This window comes from Echinococcus granulosus (genome assembly GCF_000524195.1).
Source record: "Echinococcus granulosus chromosome Unknown EG_S00002, whole genome shotgun sequence".
In the NCBI taxonomy this organism is placed as follows: domain Eukaryota; kingdom Metazoa; phylum Platyhelminthes; class Cestoda; order Cyclophyllidea; family Taeniidae; genus Echinococcus; species Echinococcus granulosus.
The window spans coordinates 584,828-602,464 of NW_020170382.1; the positions used below are offsets into that span (position 1 = coordinate 584,828).

Sequence of the window (17,637 nt, forward strand, 5' to 3'; positions counted from 1 at the left end):
TACCAATCATAAGAAAAATGAGTTTTTAAATCAGTAAAGTAGTAATTTACACCTAGCTATGCTTACCAGTGCATAGGTGTTAATTCTGCTGTTCAACATCCCCGAAAGTAGAAGCACGAATTTATAATTTCTTAACTTTTATCTTCCTTTAAACTAAGTCAACAAATCACCACAAAAAAGAGTTTCTTATTTTTTTTGGACTCATGAAAAGCTCACCAGTGATTGCACGTGACTGCTGCCTGAGGCCCTAGAACTGCCTCAAGCTTCGTGGCAAACTTTGCCCCACGCGAGTAGAGCATACTGTTGCACTTAGCAGACAACCATCCAGTGAGAGGGTCAGGACTGATTACGTGTTGCTTCTTTGGAAGTAAATTTCACGTAGTGCTAGAAAAATTTGCACTATACATTCTTAAAAGGTTGTTACTTCATAACTGAATGGAGGGTTAAAAGATATTGCAATTCGAAGTGTAGACAATACATTTTCAGTTTATCGAGCCCTCGCCAGTGTGGTAAAAAGCCATTTAAATGTGGAAGGTAATTCAGTAATGAAATATATAGGAGTTTGGGAGGCTACAGGCATAGCGAGAGATCCAAACCGCCAAGATGAAAGCCCAAATCACAGAGACTAAAGTCAAAAAACAGGTTGCATGTGATCCTCAGGGAAAATCATCCTTTCGATGTGGTTCATGTTCTGTTACAATCAGTAGGTAAGTCGATTACCTCAAGCACCATACTGGCGGTCGCTTCATGTGCCAAAAGACAAGCTTCATATCACCATTTACATATCACCCCGTTTTGAAATGTTAGCATTTTTTCTAACAGCTACTATCAGAGATCTAGAACTGTAAAGTTGCGGCTCAACAACGACATCTCAAATCCCAGGCCCTGCCCTAAAAAGCTGGACTTGTATAGCCCTAATGTATATCGTCTCATGCGGACAGATGCGTTCTCCTCCACTAACCAGACAAGAACAAAGTCCAGTCATGGTCCTATACACACAGATTTTCTCGAGCTTTGTCAATCTCTGGGTGATAAGCACCATAGGTAAAAAGACATACGCAGAACAAGACTGAGCAAAGAACCGTGCCTAATTGAAAGCTTGCGGGTGGAAGCGCGGTGGCCCTTACAAGGCCACCATCGTTAATCTATCGTCCTTGCTTATGGAAAGCTTACAAAATTTTCTGTGAGAATTTCATCATTTGCTATAGTTGGCCTTTCTAAGACAGCTAGTCGGCAATTATAGGGGTTAGGTACGTCAATGATGGATTTTGATTCAAGGATTACGGAACTGAAGCCGTGGATAGCAATACGTCAGAATCGAATTCTCCAGGCGGGAAATTGGGAGATAATCGAAACCGCAAAGTCGTGATCTCAAGTTCGATCATTTGATTATATAGGACATCAACAGAGCCATTCGCTTGCATCAGCATTCAGTAACTACTTGCGAGTTGTGAGAGTTCTCGAGCACCAGAGAACAGATTTGAGTGGCCCCAAGTCCTCCCTGATGCCGTCATACTTTGCACGAAGCCCTGGGAGGCTACAGACCGCCAAGATAGAAGTGTGACCACTACGAGACTGAAATGTTAGCACAGTCTAACAGTTTGCAACAGAATGCTCAGTACACAACCATTGGGTGGAAGTCCGACACCAATTAAGAGGCCAGAAATGTTACTTCGGCAACCGACTTTCAGCCCTATTTTCTAAGGTTACTGTCCTTTGAGAAAACTTCCTTATTCAAAATAATTTATTGAATTATTTAATTGATAAAGCTATGAGTTCATGAGGCTTTAGGTTTTCAAAATAAACGAAATGGAGAAAAAGTATTGCCCGTAATACAAAAAGCATCCAAATTGTGGTCAGTTCGGATCATTATCAGAAAACGCCAAGCTTTTGTAATTTAGTAGTGGGATCAATCACGGCAGCGGCGTTAATGTTTTCACCATCAGTATCGCATATAGGCACCATCATGATTGCCCTCACAAATATGTGGTAGGTGTCAAATGACGACGGAATCTTCCCGTGGTCTGGTTAAGCTCAAGCAAGTGAAACAAATGGAGGATTTTCCAAGTCGCCCTAGGATAAATACACCTTCCAGAGCCTGAGCGGTAGTTTAATTAGTCAGTTCGCCAGTGCGTGTTGGCGTCATATTAGGAAGGAATTTTTAGACTGCCCCTTCCGCTTCGCCTGAGAGAGGTTGGCAGCAAACACGTTACAACCACCCGGAAGTAAAGGTATTGGGGTTGTATTTTTGAGATGAGCTCTCAAGAGCTTATATGCCACCCCGTGAATCACATTTATTTAACTCACGATATAAAATTGGATCTACAAATCCTTGATCTCAAAAGGGAACACCGAAATCGCAGTCACTATCCTAGCAAGCTCGCCACCAACGCCTCAGAGAGGACTGACCATCACACCTCAAATACCCTGATGTTTTAATTCGGCAACAATAATTATCCCTTCCATGAATATTTCAAATACCGTTGAAATTGCAGCGAAATACGTTCCTCCTCGAGCTGAGGACATCCTACACTCATCCAGCTTTAAAATCAAACAATCAATTTGCGGTGTGATTTGGTACAATTTGTAGTGAGTGCGTTAAGAGGTAGATTGGTGTAGCCGCGAATGCTGGAGGGACTCCACAATGCCAAAGCTGGATCGAACATAACTACTACCATCCATCATAGTGAGTAGAGAAACTGCAGCTGGTACACGCTGGTCGGGTGTATATAATTGAATCTCCTCCACGCATCAAAGGGTGAGTAAGGAGACAGACCAAAATACATAATGGGCAGTCAAAAAGTCATCGTGACCAAAATACGAGTGAAATACGCGCGCATGGTCAGTGCAAACCATTGTCGTCAATATGAGACCAATCAATTGACCCGAAGATTGGGTGGCGCTTCACAGTTGAGTCTGAAAGCCGCTCGTTTGGATTCAGCTTCAACAGCTACAAGAAAGAATAAAGTGGGGAAAATAATATAAGCTCATGAGACCTTTACACATTTTGACAAGAGCTGAAATGACCCAAGGTGCAGAAAGTGGAACAGTCAAAACAAGGGCGAAAAACATAGGAAGAGTAGGACCAATTCCAACCAAAGCTCCTGAAATTTAAGACCAGCATTTCATGTGATAAAGCAAGAGAATGTCTAAATAACTTTTTCAAAAAATATTAATTTAACTTCCCCATAATTCTATCCACCAGCAATGGCGGCAGCAGGTAGCCATGAGAATCTATTAGCAAATTTTGCTGAACTAGAGAACAGTCAGATCCCGTACTTCGGTCATGCGTTGTACCCTTTTAGGGTCCGCAAAAAACATGTATTCATATGGATTGCGTTTATGATCAAGACATCTAGTTATAGTATGAGTCCAGGCTACTAAGTCCACTTCCGATGTGGCAAAATCACATCACCTGTCCATCTTCTTTGCCTTGCTGAGTTTCGAGTACTTTAGGTGCAATTAGAACAGCGACTGCGCCATCTTCAGCTCATCCCAGATCCTCAATATAGTTGGAATTTATCGACAGATCATCAGCGCCAAACCATTCAGACGCAAATATGCTTTGAGCTGTCAAACTACTGCGCCGATTTAAATATGGAAATCCCGTCCAAAATGACAGTGACTTTCAACATATCCATGCTTGTACTAGAAAACTAGAACTTTTGCTTGCAATGGTAAACAAGGCACTGTCCAGGGTGGTAAATCAGAAACAGGGTATTTTCTATTAACTGATCTGCGAATCACATTTTGAAAGAAAATAGGATTTAACTTGCAGAAAAGGAATTATGCTACCTTAGCGTATGTTATGTTCTGTCCGAATGTGTTAAGGGCCGTAATACGCGAATAAAGAGCTGCCAAAAAATTGGGACAAACAATTTAAAAAAGGCTCAACCAACCGACCCTTACAAAGGTTAGGAAGTCAACGACCTCTAAAGACAGTGTTGGTGGAAGCTTCAGAGGTGTGGAAGCCATGATACCCCTGGGATGAGTTTCATGGAGTCGAAGGCCAGTGAAAACCTCGTATAGAATCACCCCAACAGACCACCAATCGCAGACTGCCCTTTTCTCCCACGTACTTCCGCAGAGAAAGGAGGATGCCAAACGTCCGACCAGCAACTCCGGAGCACAAACGTAGACACCGCCTTGCTCTTTGTTTAACTGACTCACCCAACCGGCATTCGTTGTGTCCCATCGAAAGAAGTAGTCTATTTCTATATGTCCGCTTTGTGTGAGATAGACACGCGATCGATCTAAATGGCTAGGTGAATGCAAATAAGGTGCTTGTCGGCTTTATTGAAAGTAGCAATACCTCAGGACGATTTGACGTGCGTGGAGCCATGACACAACAGAAACCAATTCAGCGGCCCAGAGGATGGACCTGCGCTCAGGCAGGAGAGGTATTTCATGGCAATTCGAGCGGTGGTTATAAATATCCTCGTCTGAAGAAAGCCATGGTTCTAAAAAGCCGAATAAAATATGGATTCCTTGATCACAAGTATTTAGTTAGGGTCAGGTTAACATTTCAGACTTGTTGCTATTTTCGTTAGCTTGACGGCGTAAATTTTAGCTTGCGAATATTTTTCTGAGTACGCTTTTTATGAATTTTTCTTAAACAATCAGATAAAGGTGAAGGAACAGAGCAAATGACTTGAAGCACTGGTGAGTAGAGTGCCTGGTTGACAAAGACTACTTTGCCAAAGTTGAGGAGATGTTTTGGAAAGCAAAATCATTGAATTAAGCCACCCAGAAGCAGTGGATCAAAACCAGAGTGGTTGACAATGTGATGAATGTCGCGTTGGCGAAGGCAATATATCTCAAACTACTAGTTTTGGAAGCGAATCAGCAAAGGCAGACAGAGGGATCGAGCCGTACAATAAATAATATGCTTGAACCCCCTTTCGTACAGAATAAGTTCAAACTTCTTCTGAAATAGGAAACATTACGATGACTAGAAAAGGCAACAGCATTGAAGTACCTCGCAAAAAAGGAAGACGGTCATTCACGGAATGACTTCGACGGGGTGGAGGCAACGGCCATGGTGGGTATCTGTTCAAAATAACCGCAGGAGTGAGGAGTGGGGATAAAGGGCCACTGAGATCCGGAGAAATATGCTCCTTGGCAGAGGGTGGGAGAAAGTCAGCAAAAGGAGAGTTTGAACAGAAATCTCCCTGCAAAGGGGCAGTGGACGACAAATCGGAACAACTAAAAATGTCCAGAGTGGAAAACAATACCGAAAAAGGTTTAGGCAAATGAGCGGTAAATACTCAACCTAATAGAGGAATGAGGTAGAGCAAAGCAAAATAAGCAATAGGCAAAAAAGCATTATGAGTCAAACATGAAACGAAGCGCTTCAAATCTAAGCTTGAAAATACCTGAGAAATATTATTCAAATTCGAAGGAAGCCTAACAAAAAGAGTGATCAAAAATAAAATAAAGGAATAAAAACCCAAGAATTACGTAGTTTTACTTAATGAACAAGTGAGTTCAATCCTAAACACAGAGCTAAATATTTTAAACGGAGGTATTTTAATAGAACTTTCTTCCCACTACTTTACCAGCCCTGACTGTTTGTAAAGAGTAAGATATTTCTGCGCACTTTCAGGTGCAACTGTCGAGCCTCTAGCAAGGAAGCAACCACGTCTGCAGCGCGCAAAGCATGGTTTTCTCGGATTGAAGTGATGATGGACTCAAATATGTGGGGTGGACAGTAGATAGCTTAGGGATAAGCAAATAATACTTTCATCCGATTAAAGCTGCAGCACAAATACCTTTCCTTATCACAACTTAGTCTGTTAGTAAATCATTTCATAGTAGCGCCTCCGTATAATGTAGGGGAAATAAGGAACAAACTGGTAGTCTATGAACTCTATCGCCTTCTGTCCATGTGCCACAAGCAGGATGCTTTTGCCTAGCTTCCATTGGAGCTTTCCATTATCAGTTGAAGCAAGGGTAAACTTTACTGGCACTTGCTTTTGACACTATCTGCAATTATTTTAATCAAGTCAAATAATCACTATAATTAAGAATAGAGGGTCTTTCCGAAATCGACGCCTCAGCATTTTCGCGTGATTCATCACCAGAATCAAAATACAGATTTGAACCATTTAGTTCAGAACGGAGCGTTTTGCTACCACACTCAGCACCTTCTCTAGATGCCCCAAAGCAAAGTTGATGAAAAACCATTTCCTGAAGCTCTGAAGCTGAATTCACTTCGCTTCGTAAAGACGCCAAGCTTAGATCACTTCACTTTGGTTCAACCCACATATCATGGCATGAAAGCTCATAATAGCACGAAAGTGGAAATACTAATCCAAACATATGTAATAGAAACAACTGTATACATCTTCAATGTGCCCTCAAGGTACATCAAGTTATCACATCGAGCTACAATGAAAAAGTGGCAAACTTTTTCTTCATCTGATGCAAAAAGCTCCCGTTTTATAGAGAAACAGATAGAAGGCGCTTACCTACTACAATTTTGAATGATAGCACCGGTGAATCCCTTTGGAACATCGCAGCTGTCGACTTAAAAGGGAATGAAAGAAAATAAGTTATGGCTGAGATGGTAAACACGAACTTGAGGCTGCAAACTCTATCAGCATGCAGATAAGGAAATGTAAACATTTGTAGAAATAGACAATTTTTCGGTTTGGAAAAATCAAGCTTTGGTGCGAATCGTTTGGTGGGGTTACTACAAATGACAAGGTGAAAACTACGTGAGAGTATACTGTTACTAATTGACGATAATCAAACTTTTCCACTAATACCTACAAAATGTACAAATGGGTTTACTCATTGAACCATTCCCAATACACACTATGAGCTAAGATAATGTGATGATGCTGTTCCTACTAAGTCTACATCTACTCCAACAGTAAAATATTGGAAGGAGATTAATGTGAATTCGAAGCAATGTAGCGCCTTTGCGAAGTCCACTGATCTAAGCAAAAGATCATAGATACTAAAGCCTTCAAATTTCTTTGGGGGTAAGATAATTGACACTTAGTTTCAGAATAATCTAATCCCACATAAGTTTACTGTGATGAAGGCAAAATTTAAACAGAAACAGTCCTTGGGAGTGTGGAGGATTACTTCACATACCACTCTTTCCCTCTTCCCTTCTCTCCCCCTTCTTTTTTAGACACCGATCAACCACTTCCCGAATCCGCACCGACCGCTTCTTGCACCAGACGAGGTGTTTTAAAGCCGCAGTCGTGTCCCCACGTCCACACTGCTTGCTGTCACCGGACTCCGTGGAGAGGAGGGCCGAAATGCGACGTTGGAGGTAGGCCGCAAGCCAGTCTACCAATCGCAGCTCGCCCCTCGTTCTCTCCACTAATAAAAAGAGACGACTGTGGTCAGCAGTCTCTACCAAGCGATGCAGACGACTCATAAAGGCGATGCGGCCCACAGGGAGAATGCGTTCGGCTCGAGGCGACGTTTTCAAGCCCGCAGAGGTGATCGTTGACATGCTGGAGGCTAGATTTTGGATCTTTGAAGAAAGACTGCGCGACTGAAAATTGACAACAGAAGAATTCGCTTATGAAATTTAACTTCCGTCTACATTCATTCTACTACCACTGCTAATTTCAAAGATCAGAGTAATCAAAGCTAGACTGAAAGACACCGATAGAAAACTGTCAAGCAGAGAAAATAGACATCTAAGGCGTGGTCTCTGATGGTTAAAAGATGACAAAGGAGGGAAATAGCCGATGTTTATGCTTAAATTGAAAAAAACTCGATGTATTGAGAGTAAATCTAAAATTTATCGGAAGAAGTTTTCATTTGTAACCAGAGAGAACTACCTAAGCGCTTAACAGAAAATTAGTCAATCATTAATAGAGGCCAGGTACAATGAATGGACTACAATCATTCTCCGGTGATAGTAATGTAATTAAAAAGCAGTGGGTGAAAAAAAAATGTGGATTTAGGGGTTTTAAGGTACTTTGAAGGATTTCTAAGGTTATGAGGTCTTGCAACGAATATATTTCAACAGCGGAGACAAATCACAGGCCCAATAAGGCATTACTGCAGTGCTCACGCTTAACCAGTGCAGATGATATTACACCTTGAACGTAACTTTGCGAGATAGTTCCATGGCAGCATACTTACAAAAAAAGGACTTAAAGCACAAATATGAGGACAGAGGACCTTTGCCAACCAATAAAAAAAGCTAACTAGCGTACAAACGCGCTGATGAAAAAAAATACAAAATATTAAACATTTCATTGAAAAAATAAGCCAATCTATTAATATTCCCCATAGGTCAAATGAAGTGCGAGAAAATAGTTGCAATAAGTCTAACACATCAGGACAAGCAATAGGCCAAATTTGAGACAATTCATTGAGGAAACAAAGCACTTGAAAGCAGCCTAGGAACCCACTTTTAGTGTATACTTCACCGAGCTGTCCAAGCGGTTATAAACGACAAGATCCTCTCCCTCAATCCGACAGACTCTTAGTTCAGTGAGCTCCTCCGCGGAGCCAAATAAGTTTAACAAGGCAGCATCCCGGCACAGTGATGCAAGCTTTGGTGACTCCTAGAAAACCTAGAGGAAAACTCGACAAGCCTACCAACCAGGCGGGACGATTATGCTCTTCCCCCTTCCTTTTCTTGCAAAGACTTGTGTGTAAAATATGCTCCCTGTGAATAAACTCGGCCTTCGATAGGCACGCAGAAAGCAAGCAGCGATATTCATCTTTCCTATCGAAGTCTGATTTCAGTTCTTTTAAGAGATTAGAAGCAGCTACTTTGTAGCACCGAAATGCATCTTTCCAGTAACCCTCACGAGAAAACCTCTTTGCCGCTTGAATGTCAGCGAGAATTTTGGGATTTACTGAACTGATGGACTCCCAAACTAAGGGTAAGAAGTCCCCTTCCAATTCACTGTCTGTACTGCTCGATAGGGGGGATTCAGGGTGGCACAAAACCTCAAAGTGCTTTGGCGTAAGTAATGTATTAGCGTCAATTTCAGATGGAGCAGACGGTGGTGCTTGAATTGGCGGCACGACCGTTGTTGGTGTGCTGAGTGAAGAGGGAGGAGTCGGACAACTAGAAAAGCGGTTTTTATCGATGCTGTTGTGCGATGGAAGGCGGTTCGGAAAACCACCAGTTACGAAACGAGTAAAATATGTGTGGCAGTATAAATATTCGTTGGAAGCGATAAATTTAACAAAATCGTCGAGGGCTCTAAGCCGAGCCTCAATCACAGAGGACTGGAAACGATCTGAATAAATCAGGAAAAAATTAAAAACCTACTAAAATACGTCTTCTTTGATAAGTCGGGGAAAGGTGTGCTGCAGTTCAAAGCTTCATAAACTTTGGAGAGCTGCCGATGTAGTCTGAGAAAGTCACTGAAGCGTTTATACAGCTAAAGAAAGAAATGTGAGGATGACAAGCCATTACTATTTTTTCTTCCTTATCACAGCCCCAAAAGCGTTGAATAACAACTCTGTAGATGGTATAATTACCACCGGGATGCAAGCACGACTGATCGACACAGATATCAAGTTCTCTTTGCTTTGCCATCGGGTTAACATCGTAAGAAGGGCAAGTGAAACTGAGGTTCCGGGTAAGTGAAATTCAAAACCTTAATTCGATAACCATTTTACAAATGATGGCTACTCTCTTGGGAGGAACGGGAGGATACTTAGAACATCATTGATCGAAACCACGTCTGTCAACGCTGCCGCCAAATGTAACAACGACATGAAAACAGGCAGCCTTTTGTTCGTATTTATTAAATACAATGGGAATGGAAAGCGGAAATTGTATACGAAACACACAACGCTCAAACCAGGTCAATGCCACACCTTGCACTTCGCGCGCTTACAATGACCCTGTTCCTGTAGAATAAGCAGAAATATTTCGATGGTTGTAAGTTCTGTGGTTATAATCAGCTAAGCACAAATCGAACCCAAAACAGCATTTTGGATGAAAAACGTGCTAGTTTCTTGCATGTGACAACCTATTATTAAAGACCATGAAACAAAGGTGAACCTGGATAAAGGCGCCTTAATAAAATCGGTGTACAAGGCTGGCACAAAACGCATTTGTAACGTGTTTAGTTTTTTGGAACTATTAATTCTCCGATTGGACCAGATGGCGTGACTCATTCAATAGAATACTTAAGAGTTTTAATGAGATTAGGACTTTGTGTCTTTTACCATCTATGGTTGTGGCGAGGTGCCCTGCTGCACTCGCTATTTCTCCTAATTATAATGGGGAGTAAAAGGCTATCTAAGCTCCCGAATAATTTTCGAAATAATGTGCTCAGTAAGAAGATCAAGCTTATCTATCCTTTTTAGCGGCTGGCGTGTCCTTTGGATTTAATGCGTTCTTCATATTGCCTCTATGGTTAGATATACATTTGGATAAGTGGTTGCCTTCGTTTCCATCCATTTACTGAATGCGTGTAATATATTTTTTTTAGCTGCTTGATAGACTAGCGATCACTACGATTTCCTTGATTTTACTGTTTTATAGTTCCGTCATATTGCTGATGACAATTCAGATATAGATTCCCAAATAATTTTTTTGTCAATATTTGCCACAGAAACGTAAGAACGCTTAGCTATTTTAGGTAATATGAACAGTCTAAAACGGGCTGTTGGTCTCACAACTCGCTCTCCTCTTTACGTCATCCGCTTGTTTGCGAGTACTCACTTTGGTTATCAGACGGTGGACGAGACAGAAAAGCAGGCGAAGGTTGACCAAGTGTTCACTGGTGTAGCGCAAAAATATGACATAATGAACGACGCCATGAGTGCGGGCATTCACCGCATTTGGAAGAACTTCTTCGTCTACCGTATGATGCCCACCGCTAACCTCTCTTTCCTCGACGTCTGTGGGGGCACTGGTGACATCGCTATACGCATCGCAAAGTTTTCAAAAAATGTTGAAAACCCTTCGGGTCCCACCACGCCTAAAATTACCGTTTGTGATATTAACCGACAGATGATGGAAGTGGGCAAAGAGAAGGCCAGTCAAGCTGGCATGACTGGAAGTAATACCGACGTTTTCATCGTTTTACGGCTCTTTAGTCAATTGGATTCAAGGAAATGCCGAAAACTTACCTTTCGAGGACAACCGATTCGATGTCTACACTATAGCCTTTGGGATAAGAAACTGTACCCATGTGGATAGGGTTAGTGTCGGTACCAACGGTGCTAATTTGGTAGGTGCTGGATGAGGCCTATCGTGTCCTCAAACCTGGTGGGAGATTCTTCTGCCTGGAGTTTAGCCGAGTCAACAATTTTATACTCCGGACGTAAGTTCACTTCGAGATGTTAATGCAATGCTTATCCGTTCTGTTTACCTTTCAGTCGTTAAAACACTTTCTGATTAGTTGAAGTAAGTGGAATTGTTTCCCCTCAGAATTTACGACGCATACTCAATGCAACTAATCCCAGTGATAGGCAAAGTGGTGGCCAATGACTGGCATTCTTATCGTTACTTGGTGGAGAGCATTCGAAGGTTCCCCCACCAATATGAGTACGCCGGAATGATTGAAGATGCAGGTTTCCGGAGTGTACAATTCACCAATTACACATTCGGCGTCGCCGCAGTACATATGGGTGTAAAGTAAACACTTGACACGAATACTAGCTCTTATTATTCTCGATCTGACTTTTGGTAAACATATTATACATAGGTTCGTACGCCTTCTCGTTGTCGCTTCCTTCCAATCCGATGTGTGGTAATATAGCTTTAAGGCTATTTTGAAATCGCTGGGGTTATCTGACACTAGCGAGAATGCGCGATGGTGCAGAAATATGGAGCGTGCACAATGTACGTGAGCTTGTTCTGTCCAAAGGTCCATTTCTCAATCCACGAGAATGAAGATGAATACAACGCGAGGTGAAGCTACGGTGCAGTTGCAATCTGTAAGAACAAGGGGAGACCCCGACGATCAAGTTAGAGGCGTAGTGATGGTCGCTGATTTTGGCCAATTTTGCCTTACGATCTCTCAGCTCTACCATCAGTCGAAGTGTTAATAAGCCTGACATGTTTGCGGTGAACTGGAACACCTTGGCCTCATTTGCAATATAGGGTCATGGTTTGCGGTTATAAAGTGTACCAATGTCCTAGAAAGCGAGGTGACATGATAAAGCTTATTGAATTAAACGCTCAGCGACAGAGTGCTGATCAATTACAGATTTTATCATGGCCTTAGTTATAAGCCAAATAACTTGGTTTAAAAGGCATGGCATATAGCATAGTGATCGTCGGCAATCTAACTACACCTCTCATCTCATCACAGATAACCTATCGGCCTATGAACAGGTGAGCGATAGGGAAAGTAAAAATATGCTGTAGATGCCACACATAATCCTGATAAGGTATGTTTGAGTGCACCTTTTAGGTGAAGAGCATTTAGTGAAAGCTAATCTCGTGACGGAAGGTGTTTGGAATTCCCGAAGCGGAAGACCATTCCCGCTGTTCTCTGCTCTAATTACAACTGATACAAACGTCCCTACCCAATTAGAATGCTTTATTTTAAGGGAATGAAGGTCAGGGAGGAAGATATAAACACCGAATCTTTTATATTTGTAAGGGCACTTTTTGTTAGTAATACTTAGGGTTGGGGGGAGAGGTTTTCAAAGGGTGATTCAAACCACTAATTTTAACCTTTGGCGCCACCTTCAACGCCAGAGAACACTTGAGTGCTATAGACACAGGTATTTCCCCTAATACCGAGTTGAAACAACACTGCGGTACCTTACCTCGACTCATCGTTGACTACGAAGAGCAGACACTCACCAGATACTTCTTTTATCCCTACCAAAGGGTGGGCAAAAATGACGACGTGTACGCGAAGAACATCCAATTTTTAGCAGAACGAGTCTTTAGTGGCTCACCCTCAGACAGGATCGGTGGATGGATAATCCTTCAACTTGGATATAGAGTTTGACTACCTATTATGGTCAAGAAGCTCCGCGGTACGATTGCCAACTCCCTTAGCCAGCTGGTTAAGCCCACAAACAATATCAGGAGCTGCTTACGGTCCCACGCTACAGCATCCACAACACGCGTCCGATCCCAACAAGATTAGGACCGCTTCACCAACGATAAGAAGGAGAGGAGATGGTAGTGGAAGAAAAGACATCGTTAAAGGTCAGTAGAGGCAAAGAAACATTTACAGTGAGATTTATTGTATGCCCAAAACTGGCTTTAAACGTGGTTTTTGGTGCTCATGTTCTAAAAAACACTCAAGCCGCCCTGAACTTTGCGGAATGTACCTTTACTTACCAAGATACTGAAGCCAATATAGTTCTTTCGCTGCCGAAGGCAGACGTCGATGACATTTGCAGCGCCCCATTCAAGGCCATAGCTATACCCATGAGCAACTTAGACGAATTCTTCGCGCCGCTGGCTCATTTCATCGGCAACAAGAGAAAAGAACTTTGCGAGCTACTGGTTAAGTACGCGAATATATTCTCATGACAAGGCGTTAAAATGGGACGAACAAGTATGGAAAAGCATACGACAGATATCGGCTAAGCTGGACCCATCTGACAACCACTCAGACGCACACAACCTCCTTTGCTAGAAATAAACTATCTGGTCAAGGAGATTATCAGAGACGAGGTCGTAAAGTCAAAGTCACCAAGGGCTTCTCCGATTGCGTTGGTAAAGAAGAACGATGGTGGCTTACGACTGTCCGCCGACTATAGGAAGTTGAACACAGTAACGAAGAAAGACGCCTTCCCTACATGAATCAAACTGACTCTCCGCATTAGGTCTAAAATCAGAATACTTACAAGTGGGAGTGACGGGAACAGACTGAGGGAAGATAGATTTCATATTGCCAAACAGACTTAGGAATCCCAGATAATGCGCTTCGGCCTCAACGCATCGGCCAGCTTCCAACGCCTGATGTATACCACATTGATCGGCTTTTTTTCGCGACTGGATACACTTCAAGTTCCATTAGCCGTAGAGCAAAAATGCATTATGAGTGATGAAAGTTTTCTCATCAACAAATTACCTCATTCGCCATGTACAACTCCGGCCTCAACCAGTCAGCGTTCACCAGGACGGAATGCGTCAGTATAAGGGTACACGACGTGTCGGATACGATGATGAAGTTTGCATACTAACGAAAGATAAAAAATCGCCGCCAATGGCGTATACAGAGATCACACGTAAGGGGAGCATCGGAGACGTGGCTCAGAGGGGAGCGGGCAATGTAATACATGTTTGTTTGAATGCACCTTTTAGGTGATAAGCGTTCTGTGTACACAAGTCTCGTGGTGGAAGGATCATTATCAATTCCCCGCGCATAAGAGCGTTCCAAATGCGCATACCCCCGATCTCTTCCCAGCTCTAAGCGAAACAAGCAGAACTGCCCTTACCTGGCTATTCTTTGCTCCATTGGATCGTAGATCAAGGGACGAGAATTAAGCAACGGAACATCCGCGAAAAAGGCAATGGTCAAAAAGCTATAAATCAACTTTGGGCCTAGAATTAGGTAGCCAACCGAAGCTACTAGATGTTAGGTAAATTCTGGTCTATCAAAGAACAATAAAACTATTAAACAATAAAGAACATCTTAAGATTGCAATAGGCAGACCGTACAGTCTCTTTCATGTTGTTTAATCCAAATTTTTTATAGTTGTTAATTATTTTATTTAAACTGAGCAACTGAAGCCAATGGTGGAAATTGATTGGACAGCAGTTTCGCGCTATGAGTGCTCACAGGTATCACGCTGTTCCTTGTGACCCAGGTTCTGGTAGCCCTGGCAGTGATCCGCTGGACTTTTTAAACTTCTCGTGCAAGGTGTTGGAGTGTGTTTTGGGTTCGGTTCATTGCATGAATGAGGGTAGTCTCAAACACACCTATAGGCAAGTCAATCGTTCAGTTATATCGATAGTATAGGCCTCGGTTATTTGCATTCTTAACATTATTTCAACCTCTACCGCTTACTCTACGGCTTAGAAAATTGAGTCGCATACTTCTTGTTGCTATTATAGGGTTTTTCTCAGTCTAAAAGATGGGGATAAGTTGCCATATCGGCCAGGGGATAGTGTCACTGTTTTCGCGGAAAATAACGAAGCCGACGTCTCCTGGTTGCTTCAACGGATGGGTGGAAACTTATCGCCTGATCAGTTTGTAGTCCTCAAACAAGACCCGATTCTACGCAACTCCATTCCTCGTGGTCCTCCTGTCGGCGTACCAATCACTCCGAGACTTCTTGTACGTCACCATTTGGAACTTCACTCCCTTGCGTCAAGAAAGACGATTCAGCTGTTGGCTAATAGCTGTAATGATGAAGAAGAGAGGCGAATTCTTTTAAAAATGAGTGGGCGTGAAGGCATGCAACTTTATAACGAGTAATCTCGGTTTAAGAAATTAGAGAAAATAGTTCTTGAACAGCTCACCATTGATTCACTTTTACACCTTTTAGATTGATAAAAAAAGTATCAGCAACGGCAATGGACATCCTCGCAACCTTTGGTAGTTGCCGTCCAAGTTTGGAAACTCTCCTCGATGTCTTTCCTCCTCTCGCTGCTCGACCATATTCCCTAATTGATGAGTACCGTGAAAAATCTCCACAGGATCTAAGTTTTGCCTTCACAATGATAGATTTTTCGAAAGACTCAAGGAATAATGATGTAACTTGCAAGGGAGTCACTTTGAAACGCTATTGTCGTCAAACTGGTGTTGCCACCGGATATATTCATCGACTGTGGGAGGAAAAAATTAAAAATGGAGCTAGTCCTCACATGCATATATCTCTTCATCCAAACCTGAACAATTTCTACCATCCTCCTAACGCCGCCGATCCTCTAATCCTGATCTGTGCTGGTACTGGCATCGCGCCATTCATCAGCTTCTTGAAGTACCGACGTCGATTAAAACAATCACAGCCTTCGGAGATTGGCTCTACATGGCTTATTTTCGGCTGCCGCGATCCGAACTTCGATCTGCTCTTTGCGGAAGAATTGGATGGCTTTCTGAAGGACGCGACTTTGACGCAACTCTGCCTCGTTTTTTCGCGCTTTTCAGGACCTCTACCCCCACATCTCCACAAGGCGATCAGATCTAAGGCACTTGTTCCTCCTGGATGCAAATACGTTCAGGATTGCATCTGTTCTTCAACTGTCTCGGCTAACAGCGACGCCTCCGCGGTAGAACTTCCTGGTCTACTTGAGAACTTTCACATTTCCTCTTTATCAGACATAGGGATTTCCTCGAGGCTGGCCCAACTGGTGTGCGAACAGGGAGGTCATGTTCGTGTAAGTTCGCCGCTGTTATGAAAACTGCTGCCACTGGAACCAACCACTTCACTTGCTGGTTTAGCGTTGAAGCAGTCGAAAAATGAAATATTAGAAGCATCAAGCCTATGGTCTAGCACGCTCCCTTAAAGCGACTACATCGTAATCGGACGAGTTGCCCGCTTGCCTAGGCGCACACACAGTGGGAAACGAAATTAGGTACCAGACTGATTTGACGAAGTATGACAGGCAGATTTAATTATTGCCCTACATCAAAACCCAAAGATTTACACGAATAGTAGATTTCGATGCGGAATATCTAATTTTACATAGCGAAAATGCCGGGAGTTTAGTAGCAGTAATTTATTCCTACTTATCAGTCCCTAACAACTTCTGTTTTCTATTATTTTCATTGTCTGGTGTTTTTTTCTTATTGCTCTTTGCCTACCTAGCTCATTCTTAAAGTTGGGTACGTGCGAATTTCAAGCATGAGAAATTTTTAAGTTCTCCTTTTAAGAACCGTGCCTCTCACTTTTAGCAACCATTCTGTCTATTCGGGTTGGCATTTACCTGGGGAAAATTCAAGTGGCCAGACACATTATACACCTGACATGACTTTCATATTCCACTATTGTGCTTAATTATGATTGAGTTGCTTTTCTAGCTTGGATCGCGGTGGAAAGCTGCAATCCTTTCCTAACGCTCCAACCTTAAGGTATAGCGAACCTTTTTAAGTGCTGAAAGATCATTTCTGGCGGTGGTCGGTCAATGAACAATAGTGGGTTAACTTCGTAATTTACCCTAAATGGAGCTAAATGCTTTATTTTTTGTCCGAAGATTCTTTTATCCCCGCATCCTCTTCATAGCTTGACTTTCCTATATCCGTGCGGCCGGAATCCTGTGGCGGACGTCTCCATTAGCCGACGCGTGTGTTTATGTATGCACTTACAACGTATTTGTACGAGTCTGGCGATTGGCTAGTGGAGAATGCCGGACTCTGGGGTTGCGTGCCCGCGTCTGAGTCTGGATCGCTTGGCCGGCTTAGCTGCGCATATCTGTGGTAACTGACCTTGGAACTAGGGTAAATTAGTGTACTTAAACCGTAGATAACACGATTTCAGCCATAAGAGCGCGATTTCTAGAACCTTCGAAAATTAGCCCCAAAGTGGAAACTCGAAGTTGAACACGAACACCCTTCTGAGATTATGGGCATCTTTAACGTGTCTCATTACAGAAATTACCCATTGTAACCAACCAATCCATCTTGTGGTTTGGCGTTGAAACAATGGGAAAATAATGGACCAAAGGCGTTGACCCTATTGGTCTAACACTAATTTGGATGGACTTTGATGTGTTTTGCAACTTCGTCCCTTGACCAAAAGGTTTCTAAACTTCCTTTCAAAACAACAATC

General features: G+C 42.6%; 3 protein-coding genes across 3 annotated transcripts in view; 2 read left to right on the plus strand and 1 right to left on the minus strand. All coding sequences in view use genetic code 11, as the record gives it.

Annotated features, from left to right (window-relative positions):
- Positions 1-2,842: 2,842 nt before the first annotated feature.
- On the minus strand, positions 2,843-9,532 carry EGR_00460 (Ribosomal protein S6 kinase delta-1; the record flags this gene model as incomplete). Its single annotated transcript, XM_024489709.1, has 11 exons — positions 2,843-2,950; positions 3,910-4,261; positions 4,313-4,460; positions 4,979-5,171; positions 5,600-5,718; positions 6,475-6,528; positions 7,105-7,516; positions 8,388-8,543; positions 8,578-9,230; positions 9,263-9,374; positions 9,410-9,532. 11 exons carry the CDS (start codon positions 9,530-9,532, stop codon positions 2,843-2,845), a joined length of 2,430 nt encoding a protein of 809 aa, XP_024355706.1.
- Positions 9,533-10,591: 1,059 nt separating this feature from the next.
- Positions 10,592-11,591, plus strand: EGR_00461 (Ubiquinone biosynthesis methyltransferase COQ5; the record flags this gene model as incomplete). Its single annotated transcript, XM_024489710.1, has 4 exons — positions 10,592-11,009; positions 11,047-11,150; positions 11,185-11,273; positions 11,381-11,591. 4 exons carry the CDS (start codon positions 10,592-10,594, stop codon positions 11,589-11,591), a joined length of 822 nt encoding a protein of 273 aa, XP_024355707.1.
- A 3,102-nt stretch (positions 11,592-14,693) lies between these two features.
- EGR_00462 (Methionine synthase reductase) overlaps positions 14,694-17,637 on the plus strand; it is a gene marked incomplete at both ends in the record, with an annotated part of 5,187 nt that continues 2,243 nt past the window's right edge. Inside the window, 3 exons of the mRNA XM_024489711.1 lie at positions 14,694-14,707; positions 14,981-15,340; positions 15,415-16,246. Coding sequence (XP_024355708.1) covers positions 14,694-14,707; positions 14,981-15,340; positions 15,415-16,246 — 1,206 coding nt within the window. The remainder of the gene's footprint in view (positions 14,708-14,980; positions 15,341-15,414; positions 16,247-17,637) is intronic.